The following is a 25,731-nucleotide window of genomic DNA, read 5'->3' as shown; positions in this document are numbered from 1 at the left end:
TGAGTGCAGGAGTGTTTGAGAGTGCTGCAGCTGAGTCATGTGAGAGGAGACAGAGCAGACAGGACTTACCAGTTGTAGATTGTCATTTATGGAGACTATTACCTATTACTTTCCAACCCTTTTTCCATAAAACATATTAACACGCTAGAACTGATGCGCATCAAGAAATAACGGTGACATTGTACTGGAAAACTACTAGGGGTGCACTAGAGCACATTAGAAAAAGTCGCTTGGAGGTGGTTCAGATGGCATTTTAATGTCTACTTTGCTCATGGAAAGCCGCATCAAGCGAAGTGTTTTACACATGCTCAGAACTCCTTTGCGTGCTCCTATTATAGGGAACATTTTATTGGGGGGGGTGGGGTGGGATTCCTCAGTGAAATTCCATTAAGCGTGGCCAATAATACATTTGCATCTGTTGGCCATCCAAGTATCCTATTAAATGATATGCCATTGTAGCCTACCATTTGATAAATGTTAAAGTCCTCGCAAAAAAAATTGTGCCACTTGTGTAGTCTAACTGGAGCTAGTAAACAGATTTAATAAATAGCCTATAACTATATTATGCATATTAATGGACATGTTTAATTAGATTGTTAAGTCAGAATAGGCTACAGAAGAAACACTGACAAACATATTCAGTTCATATTATTTGATTCAGTGATTTGAAATTACAACCCCATCCTCTGTAGCCTTTTCCTGCAGGCTATTGGGCAACACAATCACTTCTTTCTTAGAAATCGCCTCACTATTCATGTTGAATGAATTAGTTTGTCAATTTGAACTAAGCAAGCTGCTAAATCGTTTAGCCTACGCAACATGTAGGCAATCTGAAATTAGATGTAGGACTATAGGCTACCTGCGTCTAGCTAAGAAAACCATGGCAAAGTTGAATTGCAGTCATTTTAGTCTGTATTCCAGCATTTCCCAAGCTCTGTCATCAGGACCCCAAGGTGTGAAAGTTTTTGTTTTTTGTCTTAATTTGAAATCCGCTTTGTAGTGTTAAGACAACCAAAACGTGAACCCCTTGCGTACTGAGGACTGAGTTTAGGAAACCCTGCGGTAGCCTATGACAATAGAGCCCCACAGTGGAAACATCATAAAACCTAGTGGTCAAACACAGAAATGGTTACATTCATTTTTAAAAACATTTAAAATAAGGGTTGTTTTGTGTAGGATTAGCCTGGCGGGATGTTTTGAACTATGTAAATCTCTCGGACAAGTTGACTTTTATCAATATTTTTGTCTCTTTATTCGAAAATGCTAATTGTTGTCAAAGTAGATATCACGCAAGACTACAAGCTCCTGCACATCTCTAGCTGGCACCTTTGCTAACATGTAAATAAATGTTGCCAATTTATTAATTACTACATTTAGCTAACATTTGATAGTTAATCCAGAGATGTTTTTCTTAACCTTTTACCCCTTTTTCTCCCCAATTTGTCCCATCGCTGCAACTCCCGTACGGACTCGGGAGGCGACAGTCGAGAGCCATGGGTCCTCCACAACACAACCACGCCGCACTGCTTCTTGACACAATGTCCGCTTAACCCAGAAGCCAGCCACCAATGTGTCAGAGGAAACACTGTACACCTGGTGACCGTGTCAGCTTGCATTGCGCCTGGCCCGTCACAGGAGTCGCTAGAGCGCGATGGGACAAGAAAATCCCTGCCGGCCAAACCCTCCCCTAACCCGGACGACGCTGGGCCAATTGTGCTCCGCCCCATAGGTCTCCCGGTTGCGGCCGGCTGCGACCGATCCTGGACTCGAAACCAGGATCTCGAGTGGCACAACTAGCGGTGCAGTGCCTTAGACCACTGCGTCACTCGGGGGGCCGATCCAAAGATTCTTACCTTTGCCTTGATTCGGTAGTCTCGTCCAGATCATATTTGTATTTCTTTATGATAGCCACATTAGCAGCTAATTAGCATTTCATTTGTTGGGGTAAATACAGGCAAACATATTGGTTTTAAAGTCACATCGTCTAAGAGGGAGTACTCATACTGTTGTGCTCTGACTTGTAATTTCTATAATCTCACAAATGGGCCATTTTATAATGGATTGTCTTAATATCTGGCACATATTCTGGCACAATTGCCAGAAAATAGCGTACATTTTTATTCAACTTAAATTAAAAAAAAAAAAAAGCTGGTTCAAGTATTTATTCTGCAGAGATTGAGATCATCTGTCCAACTTTCATCACTCACATTCTCCTGCTGGATTTATCTGTAGTTTATCAAGTTTGGAGACGACACAACAGTAGTAGGCCTGATTACCAACCATGACGAGATGGCCTACAGGGAGAAGGTGAGGGCCCTGGGAGAGTGGCACCAGGAAAATAACCTCTCACTCAATGTCAGGAAACAGCAGAGGGAGCACGCCCCTATCCACATCAACGGAACCGCAGTGGAGAAGGTTCAAGTTCCTCGGCGTACACATCACTGACAATCTGAAATGGTCCACCCACACAGACAGTGTGGTGAAGGAGCAACAGCGCCTCTTCAACCTCAGGCGGATTAAGAAATTTGTCTTGGCCCCTAAAACCCTCAGTTTTACAGATGCACAATTGAGCGCATCCTGTAAGGATGTATCACCGCCTCATACGGCAACTGCACCGCCCGCAACCGCAGGGCTCTCAAGACGCCCTCCATTACACCTACATCACCTGATGTCACAGGAAGGCCAAAAATAAGGTCATGATCAAGGACCTCAACCACCCGAGCCACGGCCTGTTCACCCTGCTGTCATCCAGAAAGCGAGGTCAGTACAGGTGCATCAATGCTGGGACAGAACAGAGCTGGGACAAAACAGCTTCTATCTCAAGGCCATCAGACTGTTAAATAGCCGGCTTCCACCCGGTTACTCAACCCTGCACCTTATAGACTGCTGCCCCATATACATAGACTTGGATTCATTGGCCACTTTAATGGAACACGAGTCACTTTAATAATGTTTACATACTGCTTTACTCATCTCATATGTATATACTGTATTTTAGTCAATGCCACTCCGACATTGCTCAATCTAATATTTATATTTCTTAATTCCGTTCTTTTAGGTATGTGTATTGTTGTGAATTGTTAGATACTACTGCGCTGTTGGAGCTAGGAATGCAAGCATTTTGCTACACCCACAATAACATCTGCTAAATATGGGTATGTGACCAATAACATTTGATAAGATTTGTATGCAGGAAAGGGATTTATTTACAATTTTATAAACCGGGTTTGAGCTCTGAATGCTCATTGGCTGAAACCTGGGGTATGTCGGCCTGTATACCACGGGTATGACAAACCTTTTACTGTTTTATTACGTTAGCAACCAGTTTTATAATAGCAATAAGGCATGTTGGGGGTGTGGTATATGGCCAATATACCACAGCTAACGGCTGTATCCAGGCGTTCTTTCAACATTCCAATGCCTTTTCCGTCTCGTCATGGCTCGTCAAAATGTACATATTGCTAGTATGTTCACTATTGAACGTTTGGTTTTGCAAATCCCTTTCCCTAAAATAAATAAGCCTAGCGAGTAGATTGCTGGGTGCTTCTTTTTTGCTAAGGACAGCTCACATGCGATGTGTGAAATTATCAACTGATATACCGCTCGAAGTTGTGACTCGTGGGACAGAACGTGGTGGTGCTTGAATGAACGGCCAATCCTATTGCTCAATGGTAGACGCGAGGTCTCCATTGGTAGTCCGCGACAGAGCAGGTAAATGTTGAACTAGAATGAAAAAAATGTGCTGGAAAGTTATTTGCCCTGTCGTGCCAGTGACTGACCAGATGTTAATGTCGGACCGTGCACAGGAAAATGAATAAATGAATGTGCCAGAAAACAATAGGCTAAGTGGATTTTGACTCGTCGTTGCCACACTCCATGTGAAGAAATTCTGACGCAACCAACCCCAGCGCACACAACACACACACCCCTGTACCAAGAGGCGGGGCAGACTGTTAAACCAGGAGTGTTTCTCTTCATCACCAGTTCTATCAATGGGTACTTTAAGTGGAAAAAGTACCTGGCTGAAAGTGAGTCTAGACAGCCGACACTAGTGCAAAACACTGCTGGTATATTGCGCTGTATTTTCTGAATGCAGGGAGAGGGCCTCCATTTGCATTGGCGTTAAACACACTTGGTTAGCTATAGGCTTTTCCATTTATCAAACAGCTTCTAGAAGGATTTACTGGAAATGTGTCCCAAATGGCACTCTATTCCCTATATAGTGCACTACTTTTGACCTAAACGACTAGGCCAGGGGATGCCATTTGGGGCATAATCTGGATGTGTTTACTACCTTTTTGTCTTTTCTTTTTTTGTTTACTTCCGTCTGCCGCTGCACGCTTTCTGGTCGTCTCTGTTTTCTTAACGCTCATCTCTCATTCTTGCACTCTCCCTCTTCTTGGTTGCCTGTGTTTCTATAGACCAGGGTAGTTCTTTATTCTGCAGTCAGAGGCAGCCCTCGGTCGCTCTCTGAGGGGGAGGGGACCTGTGCCCGTGTGAGGAATACTAACCAGTCTGATCTGCAGAGGAGGAAAAGAGGTCTGGGAGAGGGAGTGTGACCAAAAACAAGCGTTTGCGAAAGGCTCAAGAAATTGTAATTGTCAAGGGAAATGGCCAATGCGATAGTCCTACTATATCATGGAGGTGCGATTTGAAATCAATGACTAAACACAACTCTTTGAAGTCTTAACAGGGTAACGACAAGGCGGACTCCTGTGTCTCCCTTCCCTTCAGATGTTGTGTATGCCACAGACAGACCGCTGAGACCTCTCCCTGTTAAAGCGTGTCCTGTGTATAGAGCTGATTTGGATTAGAGCGCTGTCAGTGGCTGTGCCCAGACGACGGGAGACATGTTCAGATTGATGAGGGAGCCCTTCTAAGGATTGCTGAAAAACATTATTTACAATTTATTATCAAATGCTGCTTATCACCCCAGGTTGTGACACCTTGCTAGAAGTCACAAGAAGATGCTTCCTGTCTGGCTGGCTGTCTGTAGCTAGGTTTTCATCCAGTTGGTGACATGTTTTCAAGCGAATATTCAAAAATCTGGATAACACTATGCACATTTTCCACACCAGACATGTTTCCATCAAACTGATTTATTGGGAATAAAGTGTGTGTGTGTTAACGTAGTGCACATAACAATAATGAATAACAAATTTTACAGGCACAAAAAAATCCCACCCTGTCGAATGATTAAATTGTCTGTCGACATTTTATTAAATTGTTCCGGCATTCCCTGTTTCCTTAAGCCTAATTGTGACTTTTTTTTTGTTTTTGCGTTGGGTAATTAATCTGCATGAAATGGTTGGATGGAAACCTGGTTTTTGTCTGTCTGCCCATTGACTTCAGTGGAGCCACTTAAAGTTTAATTAGTGGGGTAACAGGCCCTACAGTCATTGCATTGAGTCATGGTGATATTGTGACTGTTTGTAATGCATGCTGTGCATCTTGAAAAGCATATCAGCACTGACTGCGCTGTAATAGTGCTAGTAGTTTATTTCTATAGCAGAATAATTGGATAAAGAAACCACCAGTTAGTTGGTGTAAGATATGATAAAAACATGTTTGCTCCCAAGGGGAAAATTGTCTTGGATGCACATTACTGCTTTATAAGAAATGAACACTTGAGTACTCTAACAGGTGTCCAGGTTTCTGTGTGTGTGTGCGCACTTGCGTGTGCATGCGGTATAGTTGATGTGTGACCTCTGTGCTGTGTTGCAGAAATGTCAGGCCGCACACGCAGGTGGACTTTAAGGTGTGGAGTCACCACACCCTGAAGGCTGATGCTCTGCTGGGGAAAGCCACTCTGGACCTCCTCCAGGCCTTGGAGCAGCACGACAGAAAATGTACGTAGTTGGCAACCCGCCTCATCTCTTATTCCTCCTTTTTTATGTTCCAACCTTGACCAGAACAATGTCAATAGGCAACAGGATATCAGCTCTGATATTATTTCCCCTGAAAGAATTTGTTCTTACTCTTCAGGATGAACTGCAGTATGCCTTTCTGCTGTTGGACACAGTATTCCACAGTAAATGGTTTAGAAAGAATGCTGTTATTTTCAAGTAGGGCCTTAAATACTGTATCAGACATTTTCTCTCTAATGAGTTACTAATAGCTGTGTTCTCTTCCATCCTGTCTCTGCCATGCCCTGTCCCTGTCTCCTCCTTTCTCCCCTGTCTCTGCCATGTCTCCCCTCCCTCCTCAGTGGAGAACGTGAAGGAGGTGTTGAAGCTGGTGCTGGACAATAAGGGGGCCGTGGTTGCTACGGGAGAGCTGACCGTGTTCCTAGACGGTCTGACCGTCAACCAGGAACAACTGCTCAACGGCAACACTGCCACCTCTACCAGTGAGTACCGCTGTGTGTCTGGCTGTCTGTTTTAGTATGCGTGTGGCTTGTCGTCATACCTTTTGGATTTATTTCTAGTATGTATGCGTGTTTAGTTGTAGAATATTGTTTAGGATAACAGTGCCTTCACCTCCCTTTCAGAAGTCCAGCAGAACGGTGATGCCATTCATGAAAATGGAGAGGACACTCCAAGGGCTCCCAGCAGGTGAGATAAGAACTCCTGGCAGAAAACCATGTTGTGAATGAATGGGCACTGAGTCAGCAGAGACGTTTGGTTTAGATGGCGGCGGAAATAATTTTATCAGCAGAAAATGTGGTGCCGCTTATATTGGAGGCAACCACAAACCAATGCTGAAAGGCAATGCGGTCTTCACACACACACACCGATAGAGCCCCAGTTTTCCTGCCTTACATCATTGTGGTAGGAACTATATTTGTCCGGCTCTTGGCGCGTTCTCAGAAGCCTGGGATATTAGAACTCTCACCTTGTAATTTATCAGAGCTCTGACTGCACATGTTCTGTCCCTCTGTCCCTAAATCAGGACAGCTTGCATGCAGGCCTTGCCACACAACCCTGATCTTTATCTCACTCACTCTGTCGAAGTGCAGTTAACAGGGCTGATATGTGTTTTTTATTAGAATCCTCAAAAAGTGGATGTTGGCAATTTATTCAGACCGAGAGGTGAAGGAGATGGCAGAAAGACTTCATCTGCATTGCAGTTAACTGCTGCGTCCAGCCTGTGACGACTGCATACGCTGCCTTTGCACTTGCTTTGTCCCTCTCTCCGTCTCCCCCCTTTCGCCCTCTCTCCTACACTTCCTATAGCCCCGGTGCCCCTTCTCCCAGCTGTTAAAACACATCCACTGTCCCACTAGGCCTGACTGTCCCAGTATACACAACCTACTGTGGATAGTGTGCGTGTGTCTGCACACCTCCAGCAAAAACACTGCCCAGACTCTGATTGTGTTAGTGGTGTGTTTGGGTTGTCCACATTGTGGCGCAATATACTGTATGTGCTGCCTGCCTCATGTAGGCTAGTTACATCTGTCCCTGGGGTCTGTTTGTCTGTCTCTGGTCTGTGGCAATGAGTGCAGAGATGAATCCTTGTGAACCAACACAAAGGCTCTCCTTCAGTCTTTCCTGTTTCATCACCATAGCACCCTGCCCCCTCCTCTCTCCCTCGTCCTCTGCCCTGCATGACAATAGCCTCAATGTCACAAAGCGTTGCCTCTTCTCAGAACAAGGACTGCGTCACTAGTGCCCCGTACAGAACAGGACATACGCAAGGTGGAGCGCCCAGGCTCCCTTTACTCCCACTCTGAAAGACTGGCATCACAAGTCCTTCCCTCACACACAGACGCACGCACACTCGCATAGACGCATTCACATACCCTCTGTACTCTGAAGTGCCACAGAATCATTGATACAGAGGAAGTGGAGTTGGCTGCATGTGCGTGGCCTGCCTGAAAAACAGGAAGAGGCTTAGAGGAGGTGGTAACGTTTCTGCTTGCTGCTCTGAGGTACTGTGGTGGTGCTGTTATCCTGGCCAGAAAACAGATATGGACATTTTTAGAACACAGACTCAAAACACCACACACACTAGTCTACAGAGAGAGTGCTGTCAGGCACGCTCCATCATTAGTAGTGCTTTCAGACAGTGATTCGTCACCCCCATTGTGTTGTGGGAAGACGCGTCGTGTCTCAAGGTGGTTTGTCTAAACGAGGGGCCTCCTGACACATGATGGGGAGTCTAGTCTACTGCCCCATGTTTAACCCCTCCATCACATAGGCCATAGGATCTGTCTATGTGGATGATAACTCAGCATTACATCCTTATTTGCCATGTCCTATTTGTAGGGCTGGGCGATATGTGTTTTAGCGGCATGCAGGAGGAGAGGGAGAGAGGACTCCAGTATCAAATGGGGTAAACTCTAAACGCCGGAGTTGTGTATCACATTTAACAAACCAAACATTGAAATGACATTTTAAAGGTTAAGTAAAAACTCAAACTGGTCCATTTATCAATACTGGTATACAGTATAGTAAAATACGGTATACTGCCCAGCCCTATCTATTTGTTCTGATATTTAACTTGATATTTATTTCACGGTTTATTGAAAAAGTTTACGTTTTTGTGAAGTCTCTTTGTACCTTCAGTGCATTCGAAAAGTTTTCAGACCCCTTGACTTTCTCCATTTTATTTCATTACAGCCTTATTCTAAAATGGTATAGTTTTTTAAAATCTATCTAGGCACAATCCCTATAATGATAAAGCAAAAACAGGTTTTTATAAAACTTGCAAAAAATATAAAACAGAAATACCCTATTTTTACATAAGTATTTAGAAACTTTGCTGTGAGACTTGAAATTGAGCTCAGGTGCATCCTGTTTCCATAGATCATCCTTGAGATGTTTCTACAACTTGATTGGAGTCCACCTGTGGTAAATAAAATGTATTGGACATTATTTGGAAAGGAGTGTGCGTGCGTGTGGATAAGGTCCCAAAGGTGACAGTACACGTCAGAGCAAAATTCAAAGGAATTGTCCGTAGAGCTCCGTAGAGCTCTCGATGTACAGATCTGGGGAAGGGTACCAAAAAGTTTTTGCAGCATTGAAGGTTCCCTAGAACACAGTAGCCTGCATAATTCTTAAATGGAAGAAGTTTGGAACCACCAACACTCTTCCTAGAGCTGGCCGCCAGGCCAAACTCAGCAATCTGGGGGAGAAGGGAGGTGACCGAGAATCCAATGGTCACTCTGACAGAGCTCCAGAGTTCCTCTGAGATGGGAGAACCTTCCAGAAGGACAACTATCTCTCAGCACTCCACCAATCAGGCCATTTATGGTGGAGTGGCCAGACGGAAGCCATTCCTCAGTAAAAGGCACATGACAGCCCGCTTGGAATTGACCAAAAAGCACTTAAAGGACACTCAGACCATGAGGAAAAAGATTCTCTAGTCTGATGAAACCAAAATTGAAGTCTTTGGCCTGAATGCCAAGCATCGCGTCTGGAGGAAACCTGGCACCATCCCTACGTTGAAGCATGGTGGTGGCAGCATCATGCTGTGTGGATGTTTTTCAGCGGCAGGGACTGGGAGACTAGTCAGGATCGAGGGAAAAGATGAACGAAGTGAAGTACAGAGCGATCCTTGATGAACACCGCAGTCTGAGGTCCTGAGCAGGTTAAGGTTCACCTTCCAACAGGACAACGACCATAAGCACACAGACAAGACCACGCAGGAGTGGCTTCAGAACAAGTCCTTGAGTGACCCAACCAGAGCCCGGACTTGAACCTAACCGAACATCTCTGGAGAGACCTGAAAAATAGCTGTGTAGCAACATTCCCCATCCAACCTGACAGAGCTTGAGGAGCTCTGCAGAGAAGAAAGGGAGAAACTCACCAAATACAGGTGTACCAAGCTAGTAGCGTCATACCGAAGTATGTAACTATGTTCTGAGTAAAGGATCTGAATACTTATGTAATATAAAAAATGTCTAAATCTGATTTATCTGTCATTATGGGGTATTGTGTTTAGATTGAGGGGCTAAAAAGAATCCTGTAACGTAAACAAATGTGGAAACTCGAGGGGTCTGAATAATTTCCGAATGCACTGTATACAATACATTACCTTCATATCAAATATTCTATTCACATGCAGAGATTACAATTGTAAACTTCTAATCCTACAGCTCAGTGAATGGTACGGGGTGTGCTCCCACCTATAACGGGGTGGACAGTGAGGGTCCCTCCACCTCCTCTGTCCACAGCGACTCCAGCCCCGGCCCTGCCCCTGTTGTCAACGGCGATGCTGCATCTTCCCCGACCCACCAGACGGCCAGCCCCAAGCCCACGCCCAACCTCGCCCCCACCGACAGTGACGTAGCCAATAGTACTGGTGAGAGTAGCACCTCATTTGAATTTTGAAGTTTTGGAGTTATCTGTAGTTTTTCTACCAATGGGTTATGTTCACTCACCCACATGTCATGCTGAGAAAAACACGTTGTCACTGTTGTAGTAAGACTAAAAATAAAGCCTGCTTAATAGAGATTCTCCATTGAAGTGACTTAGTTTAAGAAACTGTCCCTTATTGATTTTGACATCCAAAAAATTCAAACTTCTCTATATGGGTTGGTCCACAAATTTAGTTCTGTTTGGGTACTGTAACTTAGTGAAAATGAACTTTATTTCACAGAATTTTAACATTGTCATAAAGCGCACATCTTCATCTTAATAGGTACTTATTATACACATTTTTTTTTTATTAGGTGCCAAATAAAGTAGTCTGTCTGCAGATCTTACTTTTTTAGGAAGCTCCTGTGCATGTGCAGATCACCTTCTGCAAATGTGTATATGCTCTACTTTACACGTGGAGAACAGGCTACTCTACACTGTCTGCATGATCTCACATAATGATCCCAGTATTGTACTTTACAGAACCTAATATAATGGCATAGTATAACGTTACTGTAAGACAAAAACACCACAAAGTTTTACAGGTGAAATGTCCATGTGGTATATGCATACCAACCATTTGATCTCAATCAGTTTTCATGGGAATAAGCTGAAGCACGCATGAGTTCACCAGCTGTTCCGGATGACTGATCACTCTCTCCGTAGCTGATGTGAGTAAGACCTTTTAAAAAGGTCAAAATATTTCAACCCTGCAGGCGCTACACAAAACGCAGAAATAAAATATAAAACATGCCTTTACCTTTGACGAGCTTCTTTTGTTGGCACTCCAATATTGGCACTCCAATATACAATATCACAATTGGTCCTTTTGTTTGATTAATTCCGTCCATATATATCCAAAATGTCAATTTATTTGGCGCATTTGATCCAGAAAATAACAGCTTCCAAAATGCACAACGTCACTACAAAATATTTCAAAAGTTGCCTATAAACTTTGCCAAAATATTTCAAACTACTTTTGTAATACAATTGTAGGTATTTTTAAACGTTAATAATCAATCAAATTGAAGACATGTCGATCTGTGATCAATACAGGAAGACAACAAACCAATGCTACTTTTCAAGTCTTGCGCAACTCTCAAGTGTTACCCAGTTCTTAGTTGGCCCTACTTCTTAATTTCACAAATGAATAACCTCAACCAAATTTCAAAGCCTGGTGACATCCAGTGGAAGCGGTAGAAACTCAAAACAAGTTCCTAAGAAATATTGTTTGCCAATGATAGTGAACAGACAGACCTAAAAAAAAATCTGAACGGTTAGTCACAGACATGATTCAAACAGTTTTAGAAACTTCAGAGTTTTCTATCCAAATCTACTAAATAATATGCATATCTTATATTCTTGGCATGAGTAGCAGGAAGTTGAAATTGTGTACGCTATTTATCCAAAAGTGAAAATGCTGCCTCCTATACCTTCAGAAGTTAAGTGCTTTGAAAGGCTGAGGTCATCACTAAGCTAAAGAACCTGGTACTGAACACCTCCCTCTGCAACTGGATCCCGGACTTCCTGATGGGCCGCCCCAGGTGGTAAGGGTAGGCTGCCACACTGATCCTCAACACAGGGGCCCCTCGTTTCCTTTCTTACTCCCCTCCTGTACTCCCTGTTCACCCACGACTACCTGGCCAAGCACGACTCCAACACCATCATTAAGTTTGCTGACGGCACAACAGTAGGCCTGATCACCGACAATGAGAGCCTACAGGGAGAAGGTGAGGGCCCTGGCAGAGTAATGCCAGGAAAATAATCTCCCTCAACGTCAACAGAATGAAGTAGCTGATTGTGGACTTCAATAAACCGTAGAGGGAGCACACCCCCATCCACATCAACGGGACCTCAGGGGGAAGGTGAAAAGCTTCAAGTTCCTCGGCATACACATCACTGACTATCTGAAATGGTCTACCCAAACAGACAGTGTGGTGAAGAAGGGCATGGTCCCCAAGACCCTCACAATGTTGTTACACACAATTGAGAGCATCCTGTTGGCCTGTATCACTGCCTGGTATGGCAACTGCGCTGCCAGCAACCACAGGGTGGCTCGTGTGGCGCAGGCACTGCCTGCCTTTTCAGGACACCTAAAGCACCCGACGTCACAGGAAGGCCAAAAAGATCAAGGACATCAACCACCCGAGCCACGGCCTGTTCACCCCGCTACCATCCAGAAGACGAGGTCAGTACAGGTGCATCAAAGCTGGGATAGAGAGACTGAAAAACATGGAATCACTGGTCACTTTAATGTTTAAATACTGCTTATTAGATGTTCAATGTTTCTTGCAAAACCATATTAAAGTGAGATTTCAGTTCACGTAACAGAATTGACCTGTTTATTTATTTTACATAAATTAATCACATGAAGTAAATATTAATCTCTAGGAATGATTAAGGCTTTACAATGATGGTGAAAACGTACTCTTCCTAGAAGTCACAGAGGGTGCCCAGTGGGACATAGCAAAATACTGAATTTTTGCACTTTAGCAAGTCTTTATTCATATTAAATATCTTGACGTTTGCAGTGTACATAACTGGCCTGCTGCAGAGCTAATTTCCCTACTGTTTTATTCTAGCCTTGTTCATGGTTGAGTTGATCCGAGGGAACAGAATGGATTCATTTAGATCAGCCTGTAATCCCTCTCTGCTGCTGTCCTGTCAGCACCTCTGGCTCTAAGAAAGCCCCTAGGAGGGATCAGCCAGACACCGAGGACAGCAGTGATTAAGTTTACATATTTCGGCAAGCCACAGTGGAGAGGGGGAATATGGTTAGCTAGGCTCTCAGACAATGGTTGGAGTAAGGTTTGAACCATAGCAAGGTAGGTCATTGGAATCATTGTTTAACCCCTTAGAGTCGATGTCCATGCCTCGATGTCCTTCATTTTAAGCTAGATATGTTTTTTTTTTTGCATGGGCTGCGTCTCAATCACTGCATCCGCCAATGTCGCCCTTCCACATCTGCAGTGAAAGGTGTCTTTAGCGTCCGAACGGTTTGTTCTACAAACCTCACTGAAAATAAATATCACAACATGTAAAGTGCTGGTCCCATGTTTCATGAGCTGAAATAAAATATCCCAGAAATGGTTCCATATACACAAAAAGCTTATTTCTACCACATTTTGTGCCAAATGTGTTTACATCCCTGTTAGTGAGCATTTATCCCTTTGCCAAGATAATCCATCCACCTGACAGGTGTGGCATTTCAAGAAACTGATTAAACAGCATGATCATTACACAGGTGCACCTTCTGCTGGGGACAATAAAAGGCCACTTTGAAATTTGCAGTTTTGTCACATAATGCAAAAGATGTTTTGAGGGAGCGTGCAATTTGCATGTTGACTGCAGGAATGTACCCCGGAGCTTTTACCAGATATTTGAATGTTAATTTCTCTACCATAAGCCGCCTTCAACGTCATTTTAGAGAATTTGGCCGTAGGTCAAACCTGCCTCACAACCGCAGACCACGTGTATGGCGTTATGTGGGCGGGCGGTTTGCTTATGTCAACGTGAACAGAGAACCCCACCACGGGGCAATGGTATGGGCAAGCGTAGACCACAGATCACAAACCCAATTTGCATTTTATCGATGGCAATTTGAAAGCACAAAAATACTGTGAAGAGATCCTGAGGCCCTTTTGTGAGGCCCATTTTTTTTGTTTAAGGTATCTGTGACCAACCAATGCACATACCTGTATTCCCAGTCGTGAAATCCATACATTAGGGCCTAATGAATGTATTTAAATTGACAGATTTCCTCATGAACTTTAACTCCGTAAAATCAATGAAATTTTTGCATGTTGTGTTTTTTAAAATATTTTATTGAGACTCGTGAACATGTGGGGACTCATGAACATGATGGGGTTCTCTGCTTTGCTATACGACCCCCACAAGCATCACGGGACTCGTCTGAAGTCGGTACAGCCGATCTGACACACTTATAAGACTCTCATGAGCACGTACATATCGGTTGTTTTGGACACCCACAAGACTAATCTGAAGGTAGCCGGGTACCAGTTTTTAAAAAATGAATGGAAATGTATATTATTGCTTAAAATAAAGGGTTAAATACATCTCAAAAATAAAATGGAAACTGCAGTAGTTTCCTGGTATTTTATTTCAGGAGGTAGATCATTTAATATTGCAGATTGATGGAAGCTACAATCTAATTGTCTGCATCACTTCTAATCCCCCACATTTTTTTTTGCATTTACACACACTGTGTGTGTGTAAAAACATTTTTTTCATTTACTCCAATTGGCGTAAACTAGTGGTTTGGTCTTTTTTCTATTTCTCAGATATAGGATTCAATGCGTTTCTATGGGCTAATAGCCATAAGGCCAAATTCAATGTTTCATCAAAACAAATGTTTATTATTTTTGATACCTTTAACACTGCTGTCGAATCTCTTTTCACCGATTTGTTGTCCTTTCCCCTTGCTCTTTTTCACACCTTTTCAATTGTCTTTCCCTCTATAGTTGTAGTTAGAGGTGAGGCAGCTGCTCCTACCCCCTCCACAGACGAGACCCTGCCCCCTGCAGACGGCCCTGAGGACTGCAGCGAAGCCACCTCTGGCCCTGCCCCAGCCACCAACCCAGCCTTCACTTCCACAACTGGTCCCGCTCCCCCTCAACCCACCACAGAGGCTCCCTCCACTGAGCATGACAGTGCTGCTGCTCCCCCGTTCTCCTCTTCAGCCTCAGGCCAGGCAGCCCCAGCCTCCTCCACCCCCAGTTCCACTGTGGAGGCAGCAGGGGGCTCCAGTGGGGCAGAAGCAGATGAGGCCAAGCCCAGACAACAGGCCCCCAACGCAAGCACTTCAGACCCCCTCCCCCCTGGGTAAGTGACGTCTCACTGGATTTTTAACTGTGTGCTGTACCTTTGTCAGTCGTGTTTAATATCTGTGAGTGTTTGTCATCCGGTCTTGTGACCATGTGTATTGCTCTGTAGGTGGGAACAGAGGAAGGATCCCCATGGAAGAACCTACTATGTGGATCACAACACTAAAACCACAACATGGGAGAGACCACAGCCCCTCCCGCCAGGGTCAGTAAGATGGCTATTTGCGCTGTGTTGACTAACACAATGTCAGCATGTTACCAGGATCTGCTCTCTGCCATCTGTTATTTTTCGATCCCTTATAGTAGGACATATTGCATATTGGTCTTCTGTCTCCATCCATGAAAAATGTATGTACGCATGACTAAGCCGCTGCTAAATGGCATATAATTGTAAATATACTTTCTCTCGCTCTCTCAGTTGGGAAAGGCGTGTGGATGACCGAGGCAGGATCTACTATGTGGACCACAACACCAGAACCACCACGTGGCAGAGGCCCACCATGGAGTCGGTGCGTAATTTTGAGGCATGGCAGTCCCAGCGCAGCCAGCTCCAGGGGGCAATGCACCAGTTCAACCAGAGATACCTCTACTCGGTAGGGACCTCGTCTTCCTCCTGCCCCCAGAAACTAATTCGTTGGCTATGTCAGAGAACGTGGTGGATAGGAAATATTAGTGCTTTCAGAAAGTATTCAAACCCATTTTTACTTTTCCCACATTTTGTTGTTACAAAGTGGGATTAAATGTCGGAAGAACAATTCTAACATATTTGTAAAAAATGTATGAAAAATAAAACGCATAGATCTTGATTTAGATGAGTATTCAAACTCCAGAGTCAATATACATGGTTACAGCTATGAGCCTTTCTGGGTAGTTCTTTAAGCTCTGTTCAGTTGGTTGTTGGTCATTGCTAGACAGCCATTTTTAAAGTCTTGCTGTAGATTTTAGAGCCACATTTAAGTCAAGTGTAACTAGGCCACTCAGGAACATGCAATGTAGTCTTCGTAAGCAACTTCCACGTACACCAAGTGTACAAAACATTAAGAGCACGCGTTGTACACTCAGTGGCTTATGTTGACTCCAATGCTTCACACAGTTATGTCAAGTTGGCTGGATGTTCTTTAGGTGGTGGACCATTCTTGAGACGCAGAGGAAACGGTTGAGTGTGGAAAAACCCAGCAGCGTGGCAGTTCTTGACACACTCAAACCGGTGCGCCTGGCACCTACTACCATACCCTGTTCAAAGGCACTTAAGTATTTTGTCTTGCCTGCTCGCAGTCTGAATGGCACACATACAATCCATGTCTGAGTTGTCTCAAGGTTTAAGAATCCTCCTTTAACCTGAGTGATACTCATTGACGTGTTGGATTTGCCCAAAACGTAATGCTTTGTATTCCGGATATATCGATTTTATTTGTTTGTTTTTTTTCATTTTTTTTGCAAGTTTAATTTACTGCCTTATTGCAAAATTAATGCATGTTTTGGATTTTTTAAAATTCTATTCCTTCGTATTACTCTGTCAATTAGTTTATTATTGTGGAGTAACTACAATGTTGATCCAGCCTCAGTTTTCTCCTATCACAGCGATTAAACTCTAACTGTATTCAAGTCACCATTTGGCCTCATGGTGAAATCCCTGAGTGGTTTCCTTCCTCTCCGGCAACTGAGGTGGGAAGGACACCTTGATCAGTCTTTGTAGTGATACACCATCCAAAGTGTAATAACTTCACCATGCTCAAAGAGCTATTCAATGTTTTCTTACATTTTTTAAAAATGTTTTTAACCCATCTACCAATGGTTGCCCTTTGAGTCTTTGGAAAACCTCCTTGGTCTTTGTGGGGTTACAGAGATGAGGTAATCATGTTAAATTATATTGTACACAGTGAGTCCATGCAACTTATTATGTGACTTGTTAAGCACATTTATAGTCTTGCCATAACAAAGGGATTGAATACTTATTGACTCAAGACATTTCAGTTTTCATTAATTAATTTGTAAACATTTCTAAAAAAATATATATATATAATTACCCTTTGACATTATGGGGTCTTGCGTGTAGGCCAGTGACGACAAATCTCAATTGAATCCGTTTTTAAATTCAGGCTGTAACACAACCAAAAAGTGTGAATACTTAATGTACTGTATGTTAGCTACATTGAAGATACCTTTTGTATTTTAAGAGGAAATCAAATTCTCAGTTGTAGGCAACCAATACACCTCTGTTTTGTGAAGAGCAAATGTCAGTTCAGTGTAACATATTGCATATTCATATTGACCTTTCTGGCCCATCGAATAAACCCAGGGTCCCTGCCAACCGCTAAACGTTAATCTGCCAATCAAATTATAGTATGCGTTTTCATATTATTCTCAGAATGATTATCAACCAATTACTCAGCAGCATAAACAAACCAGAAAGGCCTCTGGTCTGAAGCTACAGGAGAACTCCTGGCTTTTATGTCAAACAAATCTAGTATATTTCACTTTTTGTATGCATATCCATGTGTTCATTTAATCAGCCTTTTAAAATAAATTCTATCATTGATTGCTTGTTTGTAAAGGCACAGACATGAGTGAATCTTAATCTTACCGATAGACATGTCTGTCTGTAGTCACCCCATGTCCTCACATCACTCAGTGTTAGTGATCACTCAGTCCTGGTCCCTATAGCCAACATTGACACCTCTGATGTAGTGCTTTGAGAGGTTTCACTGGGCTCCCCTAACCCTTTGAACTCTCCTGTAATCTCATCTGCTCTGACGATGATAAGCACACTACACTGACTGACTACCATGGAGGGATCTGATGTAGTCAGCATTTTGCTGATGGCCGGCTAGCTAACTGCTCAGTTACTCACTTTAGTTGGGAAATCATCTCATTTGGACTATTTTCCCTTTTTCCTTCTCTTCCCTATCGGTGCTTTATGGACGTGTATGTGATCTCTATTCCACGGTTCATCCAGGCTTCCATGATGTCGGCAGAAAACGACCCTCTGGGACCGCTGCCTCCTGGTTGGGGTAAGTTCAGTTCTGAATTTGTGATGTTCTCAATTTAGGACCCACTGTGTTCACTATTTGATCTGTAGTGAGGTTGTTCCATAGTTGGCTCACTGTCTATCACCTTTTGGATTTCATCATGGTTTATCTTGGCTTGGTTTGTGGACCGATGTACAAGAATGATACTGAAATGATCTTGTATATTTTTTCTCCATGCATATTCTGACTCTTTTTGTACATTCACCTCTTGTCCTCTATTTGCAGTCTTGTCTGTTGTAGTTCCTCCTTTTCTCTCTCTGTCTGTTTCTCACAATTCAATTTCAGGGCTTTATTGGCATGTGGAACATATGTTTACATTGCCAAAGCAAGTGAAATAGATAAACATTACACTTGCAAAAGTTCCAAAAGAATATAGACATTTCAAATGTCATTGTGTGTTGTAATAATGTGCAAATAGTTAAAGTACAAAAGGGAAAATAAATAAATGGATTCTTCAATTACATTGAGCTGATTTTCTGATGTGCTGTTCTTTTCCCCGTGGTGTATTGTTTTAGTGATTCACCATAGCGAAGCTGTAGGCTCAGGTTTTCTGGGTCTCTGTTTTTGGTTGGATCTGTTTCTCAACTTAAGTTTTTTCATTCTTCATCAAACCATTTGTCATTGATGTTAATTTTCTTAGGTTGTCTTGACATGTTTAGATTTGATAAGGAAGCTGAGAGGTCAAATATACTGTTTAGGTTTACTGCCAAGTTATACCTTCACTATTACAGTGAATCATTTTGTCGAGGAAATTGTCTAGAAGGGATTGAATTTGTGTTGCCCAATTTGTTTTTTGATAATTTCCACACTACTCTCCTATCTATAGCATTGTTTTTATACACTGCTCAAAAAAATAAAGGGAACACTTAAACAACACAAATCAAACTGTCCACTTAGGAAGCAACACTGATTGACAATAAATTTCACATGCTGTTGTGCAAATGGGATAGACAACAGGTGGCAATTATAGGCAATTAGCAAGACACCCCCAATAAAGGAGTGGTTCTGCAGGTGATAACCACTTCTCAGGCCATTTCCTATGCTTCCTGGCTGATGTTTTGGTCACTTTTGAATGCTGGCGGTGCTTTCACTCTAGTGGTAGCATGAGACGGAGTCTACAACCCACACAAGTGGCTCAGGTAGTGCAGCTCATCCAGGATGGCACATCAATGCGAGCTGTGGCAATAAGGTTTGCTGTGTCAGCGTAGTGTCCAGAGCATGGAGGCGCTACCAGGAGACAGGCCAGTACATCAGGAGACGTGTAGGAGGGCAACAACCCAGCAGCAGGACCGCTACCTCCGCCTTTGTGCAAGGAGGAGCAGGAGGAGCACTGCCAGAGCCCTGCAAAATGACCTCCAGCAGGCCACAAATGTGCATGTGTCTGCTCAAACGGTCAGAAACAGACTCCATGAGGGTATGAGGGCCCGACGTCCACAGGTGGGGGTTGTGCTTACAGCCCAACACTGTGCAGGACGTTTGGCATTTGCCAGAGAACACCAAGATTGGCAAATTCGCCACTGGCGCCCTGTGCTCTTCACAGATGAAAGCAGGTTCACACTGAGCACATGTGACAGACGTGACAGAGTCTGGAGACGCCGTGGAGAACGCTGCTGCCTGCAACATCCTCCAGCATGACCGGTTTGGCGGTAGGTCAGTCATGGTGTGGGGTGGTATTTCTTTGGGGGGCCGCACAGCCCTCCATGTGCTCGACAGAGGTAGCCTGACTGCCATTAGGTACCGAGATGCGATCCTCAGACCCCTTGTGAGACCATATGCTGGTGCGGTTGGCCCTGGGTTCCTCCTAATGCAAGACAATGCTAGACCTCATGTGGCTGGAGTGTGTCAGCTGTTCCTGCAAGAGGAAGGTATTGATTCTATGGACTGGCCCGTCCGTTCCCCAGACTTGAATCTAATTGAGCACATCTGGGACATCATGTCTTGCTCCATCCACCAATGCCACGTTGCACCACAGACTGTCCAGGAGTTGGCGGATGCTTTAGTCCAGGTCTGGGAGGAGATCCCTCAGGAGACCATCCGCCACCTCATCAGGAGCATGCCCAGGCGTTGTAGGGAGGTCATACAGGCACGTGGAGGCCACACACACTACTGAGCCTCATTTTGACTTGTTTTAAGGACATGACATCAAAGTTGGATCAGCCTGTAGTGTGGTTTTCCACTTTAATTTTGAGTGTGACTCCAAATCCAGACCTCCATGGGTAGATACATTTGATTTCCATAATTTGTGTGATTTTGTTGTCAGCACATTCAACTATGTAAAGAAAAGTATTTAATAAGAATATTCAGATATTCATTCAGATCTAGGATGTTATTTTAGTGTTCCCTTTATTTTTTGAGCAGTGTATTATTTAGCTCCTTTGGCTTTGATGCCTCATGTTTGAGCAAAGCTCTGTTCAAGTAGTGTGATTTTGCTCTGATCTGATGGGGTGTCAGTGGACTGGCTGAATGCTCTTTTTTATTTAACTAGTCAAGTCAGTTTAGAACAAATTCTTGTTTAAAATTACGGCCTACCAAAAGGCCTCCTGCGGGGACAGGGGCTGGGATTAAAAATGAATATAGGACAAAACACACATCACGACAAGCGACAATAAATAAGCAACAACCAGTGGGTCTTGCGACAGGTATACAGAGATGACCAGTTTACAGAGGAGTGTAGAGTGCAGTGATGTGTCCTATAAGGAGCACTGGTGGTAAATCAGATGGCCGAATGGTAAAGAACATCTAGCCGCTGAAGAGCATCCTTACCTGCTGATCTATGAATTATGTCTTCGTAATCTAGCATGGGTAAGATGGTCATCTGAATCGGGGTTAGTTTGGCAGCTGGTATGAAAGAGGAGCGATTACAATAGAGGAAACCAAGTCTAGCTTTAACTTTAGCCTGCAGCTTTGATATGTACTGAGAGAAGGACAGTGTACTGTCTAGCCATACTCCCAAGTACTTGTATGAGGTGACTACCTCAAGGTATAACCCTCTGCGGTAGTAAACACACCTGTGGGGAGAGGGGTGTTCTTCTTACCAAACCACATTACCTTTTGTTTTGGAGGTGTTCAAAACAAGGTTAAGGGCAGAGAAAGCTTGTTGGACACTAAGAAAGCGTTTGTTGTAGAGCGTTTAACATAAAGTCCGGGGTGGGGTCAGTTGCGTATGAGACTATCATCCGCATATAAATGGATGCGAGAGCTTCCTACTGCCTGAGCTATGTTGATGTAAATTGAGAAGCGTGTGGGGCCTAGGATCGAGCCTTGGGGTACACCCTTGGTGACGGGCAGTGGCTGAGACCGCAGATGTTCTGACTTTATACACTGTACTCTTTGAGAGAGCTAGTTAGCAAACCAGGCCAAAGGCTCTGAGAGACTCTGGGTTGAGATCAGTGATAAAGTAGTCTACAATACTACTGCCAAGAGATGAGCTATATGTGTACCTACCATAGGAGTCCCCTCGACGCCTACCATTGACTACGTACATTCCCAGCGTCCAACAGAGCTGCAGGAGTTATGACACGTTTAGTTGGTTATGTTGCGTCTAGGGGGCATATGTGGGTGGGAATGCTGTCACCTCCAGGTAGGCGTTTGTCCCCCCGTGTGCTGAGATCATTTCCTTATTTAATTTGCCAGATGTAAAATGTTAATGTTTTGACAAATTTAAGTGGGTTAGGTCTGCTCTGTACCAAATTAGCATACCCCCAGAGTCTCTTTCCGTTTCCACACCTGGTAGTTTGGTGGATGGGACTACCAGCTCACTTTCTCTCTCTCTCTCTCTCTCTCTCTCTCTCTCTCTCTCTCTCTCTCTCTCTACTTGCATGTTGATGTGTGAGCTAAACCCGTTCTGTCCCCCCCCCCCCCCCCCCCCCTCCAGAGCGACGTGTGGACTCCAACGACCGGGTGTACTTTGTCAACCACAGCACCAAGACAACACAGTGGGAAGATCCCCGCACACAAGGGTGAGCACAGCTAGCTCTGTGGCAACGCCATGTCCTGCCATATTGATCTGATAGTATCTAACAAAAACAGAATTTAGTAGTCTCTCTCTCTCTCTCTCTCTCTCTCTCTCCCCTTTAATATTCTCGCTCTTTCTCTCACCCCCCTCTCTCCAGGCTCCAGAATGAGGACCCTCTTCCTCAGGGTTGGGAGATCCGGTACACGCGGGAGGGCGTCCGCTACTTCGTAGATCACAACACTCGGACCACCACCTTCAGTGATCCGCGCACAGGGAAGTCCTCTGTGTAAGTAGTGGACTGAACTCTTGATTTTTTTTGGGGGGGGAGCTGTACTTATGACAGACTGGGCCTGTTTAAGAGCAGCTGCTCATAAAACAGTCATTAGTTACCGTGTCTTGTGATGCAATGAGCAGCAAACCTCTCTGCTTGTTATTGTTTAATTTACATATTCAAGAAAACCACCATCTCAGATCTTTTTGGATATTTTTCCAGTTCATTATGGCTTCATCAAACAATTCTTCTGGCCACATGACAATGATTAGTTATATCCTGTTACTGTGTCCCTGACCTCTGACCTCTGCCTCTCCCTCCTCAGCACCAAAGGCCCACAGATAGCGTACGAGCGCAGCTTCAGGTGGAAACTAGCACACTTCCGCTACCTCTGTCAGGTATTATTATGCTCCCTATGTTCTTCTGTTTGGATTGTTTTAGTTTGGATGAAGGGATGGTTGTTTTGCACATTCCAGTCACGTTTTGATTTCACAGCCACCTTTTCTTTCTTTCTCCAGTCCAACGCACTCCCCAGCCATGTTAAGATCACCGTGTCTAGGCAGACGTTGTTCGAAGACTCTTTCCAACAAGTAAGAGTTGGTCTTCGTCTGTGTGGAACCGGTTGTAAGAACATAATATACAGGAGACACACAGACAGCAACACACAAACACACGTACAGTTCCTTATGGCATGTCACATTGTTCCTCACTGACTATCATTTGTGCAACTCAAAGTAAGAATTGTATTATTACATGTGATAAGTTGCAGGAGGATGATTGTGTTTTAATATTATGGACTATGTTACCCCTGCCTGCAAACCACATTTCACTCTGGGTAAAATGTTTTTACAGTGGCCGGTTCTCTGTAGGCCAATGCTAGTATTTGTGTTTCCAGATTATGGCCCTGAAGCCTTACGACTTGAGGAGGAGACTGTACGTCATCTTCAGAGGAGAAGAGGGACTGGACTACGGTGGCCTAGCCAGGTCTGTCACAACCACTCACATCGCAGTTGCACACAATGATAATCATCTTTTAGGCCATTTCTGTAACCATATGCCTGTCAGTAAGATTATTCTAGACTTTTTGAAAGAAACATGCACAGTAAAATTATATGTCCCAAATCTTCACTTCTGACTCTCTCGTGTTGTTCCCACAGAGAGTGGTTCTTCCTGTTATCCCACGAGGTGCTCAACCCCATGTACTGCCTCTTTGAGTACGCTGGCAAGAGTAACTACTGTCTGCAGATAAACCCAGCCTCCACCATCAACCCTGACCACCTCTCCTACTTCTGCTTTATAGGACGATTCATAGCCATGGTACAACACACACACACTCACACACACTGAGATCATGTACATAGTCTTGCATACACAAACACTCCTTCAGCAGAATCATGTGAACATTCCTGGTCTCTCTCTCCTGTACACAGGCCCTCTTCCACGGGAAGTTCATCGACACAGGCTTCTCTCTGCCGTTCTATAAACGCATGTTGAACAAGAAGCTCATCATCAAAGACCTGGAGTCCATCGACCCTGAGTTCTACAACTCTCTGATCTGGATCAGGTAGGCAGACCTACCGCTCTCGTCACCCGTCCTGGCCAGGAACCACAAGGTTGTGGGTTCCATTCGCACAGGGATAAAAGCATCTGCTTACTGGCATATACAGTGCAGTCGTAAAGTATTCAGACCCCTTGACTTTTTCCACATTTTGTTACGTTACAGCCTTATTCTAAAATTGATACATCCCCCCCCCCATCAATCTACACACAATACCCCATAATGACAAAGCAAAAACTAAAACATCACATTTACATAATTATTCAGACCCTTTATACAGTACTTTGTTGAAGCACCTTTGGCAGCGATTACATCCCTACTGCATGATGCTGCCACCACCATGCTTCACCGTAGGGATGGTGCCAGGTTTCCTCCAGACATGACGCTTGGCATTCAGGCCAAAGACTTCAATCTTGATTTCAAAAGACCAAAGAATCTTGTTTCTCATGTTCTGAGAGTCTTTAGGTGCCTTTTGGCAAACTCCAAGCGGGCTGTCATGTGCCTTTTACTGAGGAGTAGCTTCCGCCTGGCCACTACCACAAAGGCCTGATTGGTGGAGTGCTGCAGAGATGGTTGTCCTTCTGGAAGGTTCTCCCATCTCCACAGAGGAACTCTAGAGCACTGTCAGTGACCATCGGGTTCTTGGTCATCTCCCTGACCAAGGCCCTTCTCACCCGAATGTTCAGTTTGGCCGGCGGCCAGCTCTAGGATGAGTTTTGGTAATTCCAAACTTCTTCCATTTAAGAATGATGGAGGCCACTGTTCTTGGGTATTTAAATGCTGCAGTAATGTTTTAATAACCTTCCCCAGATCTGTGCCTCGACACAGTCCTGTTTTGGAGCTCGACAGACAATTCTTTCAACCTCATGGCTTGGTTTTTGCTATGACATGCACTGTCAACTGTGGGACCTTATATAGACAGGTGTGTGCCTTTCCAAATCATGTCCAATCAATTGAATGTACCACAGGTGGATTCCAATCAAGTTGTAGAAACATCTTAAGGATGATAAGTCTCATGGCAAAGGGTCTGAATACTTATGCAAATAAGGCATTTCAGTTTAAATTTTTTAAACCTGGTTTCACTTTGTCATTATGGGGCATTGTGTGTAGAATGCTGAGATTTTTATTTTATTTAATACATTTTAGAATAAGGCTGAATGGAGCGTAACAAAATGTGGAAATAGTCACGGTCGGAATATTTTCTGAATGCACTGTACACTGAGTGTACAAAACATAACTCTGCTCTTTCCGTGACATGGACTGAACAGGTGAATCCAGGTGAAAGCTATGATCCCACCTGTTAAATCCATTTCAATCGGTGTAGATGAAGGGGAGGAGACGGGTTAAAGAATAATTTAAGCCGAGGCATGGGTTGTGTATGTGCCCCCTTCAGGGGGTGAACAGACCAGACAAAATATTTAAGTGCCTTTTGAACGGGGTATGGTAGTAGGTGCCAGGCGCACCGGTTCAAGTGTGTCAAGAACTGCAACGCCGGTGGGTTTTTCATGCGCAACAGTTTCCTTTGTGTGTCAAGAATGGTCCATCATCCATAGCACAGCCAGCCAACTTGACATAACTGTTGGAAGCATTGGAGTCAACATGGGTCAGCATCCGTGTGGAAAGCTTTCGACACCTTGTAGTCCATGCCCTGACGAATTGAGGCTGTTCTGAGGGCAAAAGGGGGTGCAACTCAATATGAGGAAGGTAATTACCCATTTTAATCATTGACTACCAAACCCCTAAGCAATTTTTTTCCTATGTAGGGGTAACAAC

At 44.0% G+C, this 25,731-nt stretch overlaps 1 protein-coding gene across 3 annotated transcripts in view; it reads left to right on the top strand.

Moving 5' to 3' along the window:
- The window catches only part of wwp1 (WW domain containing E3 ubiquitin protein ligase 1), a 56,369-nt gene that overhangs the window by 24,706 nt on the left and 5,932 nt on the right, over nt 1-25,731 (top strand). For all 3 annotated transcript variants that reach the window (XM_036935224.2, XM_036935225.2, XM_090189773.1), the window contains exons 4-18: nt 5,725-5,849; nt 6,209-6,349; nt 6,491-6,554; nt 10,040-10,245; nt 14,783-15,143; nt 15,255-15,350; nt 15,564-15,738; nt 18,102-18,156; nt 22,049-22,133; nt 22,287-22,415; nt 22,726-22,798; nt 22,919-22,990; nt 23,296-23,384; nt 23,558-23,717; nt 23,831-23,964. In XM_036935224.2, the coding sequence (XP_036791119.2) occupies nt 5,725-5,849; nt 6,209-6,349; nt 6,491-6,554; nt 10,040-10,245; nt 14,783-15,143; nt 15,255-15,350; nt 15,564-15,738; nt 18,102-18,156; nt 22,049-22,133; nt 22,287-22,415; nt 22,726-22,798; nt 22,919-22,990; nt 23,296-23,384; nt 23,558-23,717; nt 23,831-23,964 (1,965 nt within the window). The remainder of the gene's footprint in view (nt 1-5,724; nt 5,850-6,208; nt 6,350-6,490; nt 6,555-10,039; nt 10,246-14,782; nt 15,144-15,254; nt 15,351-15,563; nt 15,739-18,101; nt 18,157-22,048; nt 22,134-22,286; nt 22,416-22,725; nt 22,799-22,918; nt 22,991-23,295; nt 23,385-23,557; nt 23,718-23,830; nt 23,965-25,731) is intronic.

Source organism: Oncorhynchus mykiss, chromosome 11, assembly GCF_057628025.1.
Source record: "Oncorhynchus mykiss isolate SJ-2025 chromosome 11, ASM5762802v1, whole genome shotgun sequence".
Lineage (NCBI taxonomy): Eukaryota > Metazoa > Chordata > Actinopteri > Salmoniformes > Salmonidae > Oncorhynchus > Oncorhynchus mykiss.
The sequence above is the reverse complement of the archived record's forward strand: the minus strand, read 5'-3'. Positions and strand labels throughout refer to the sequence as shown.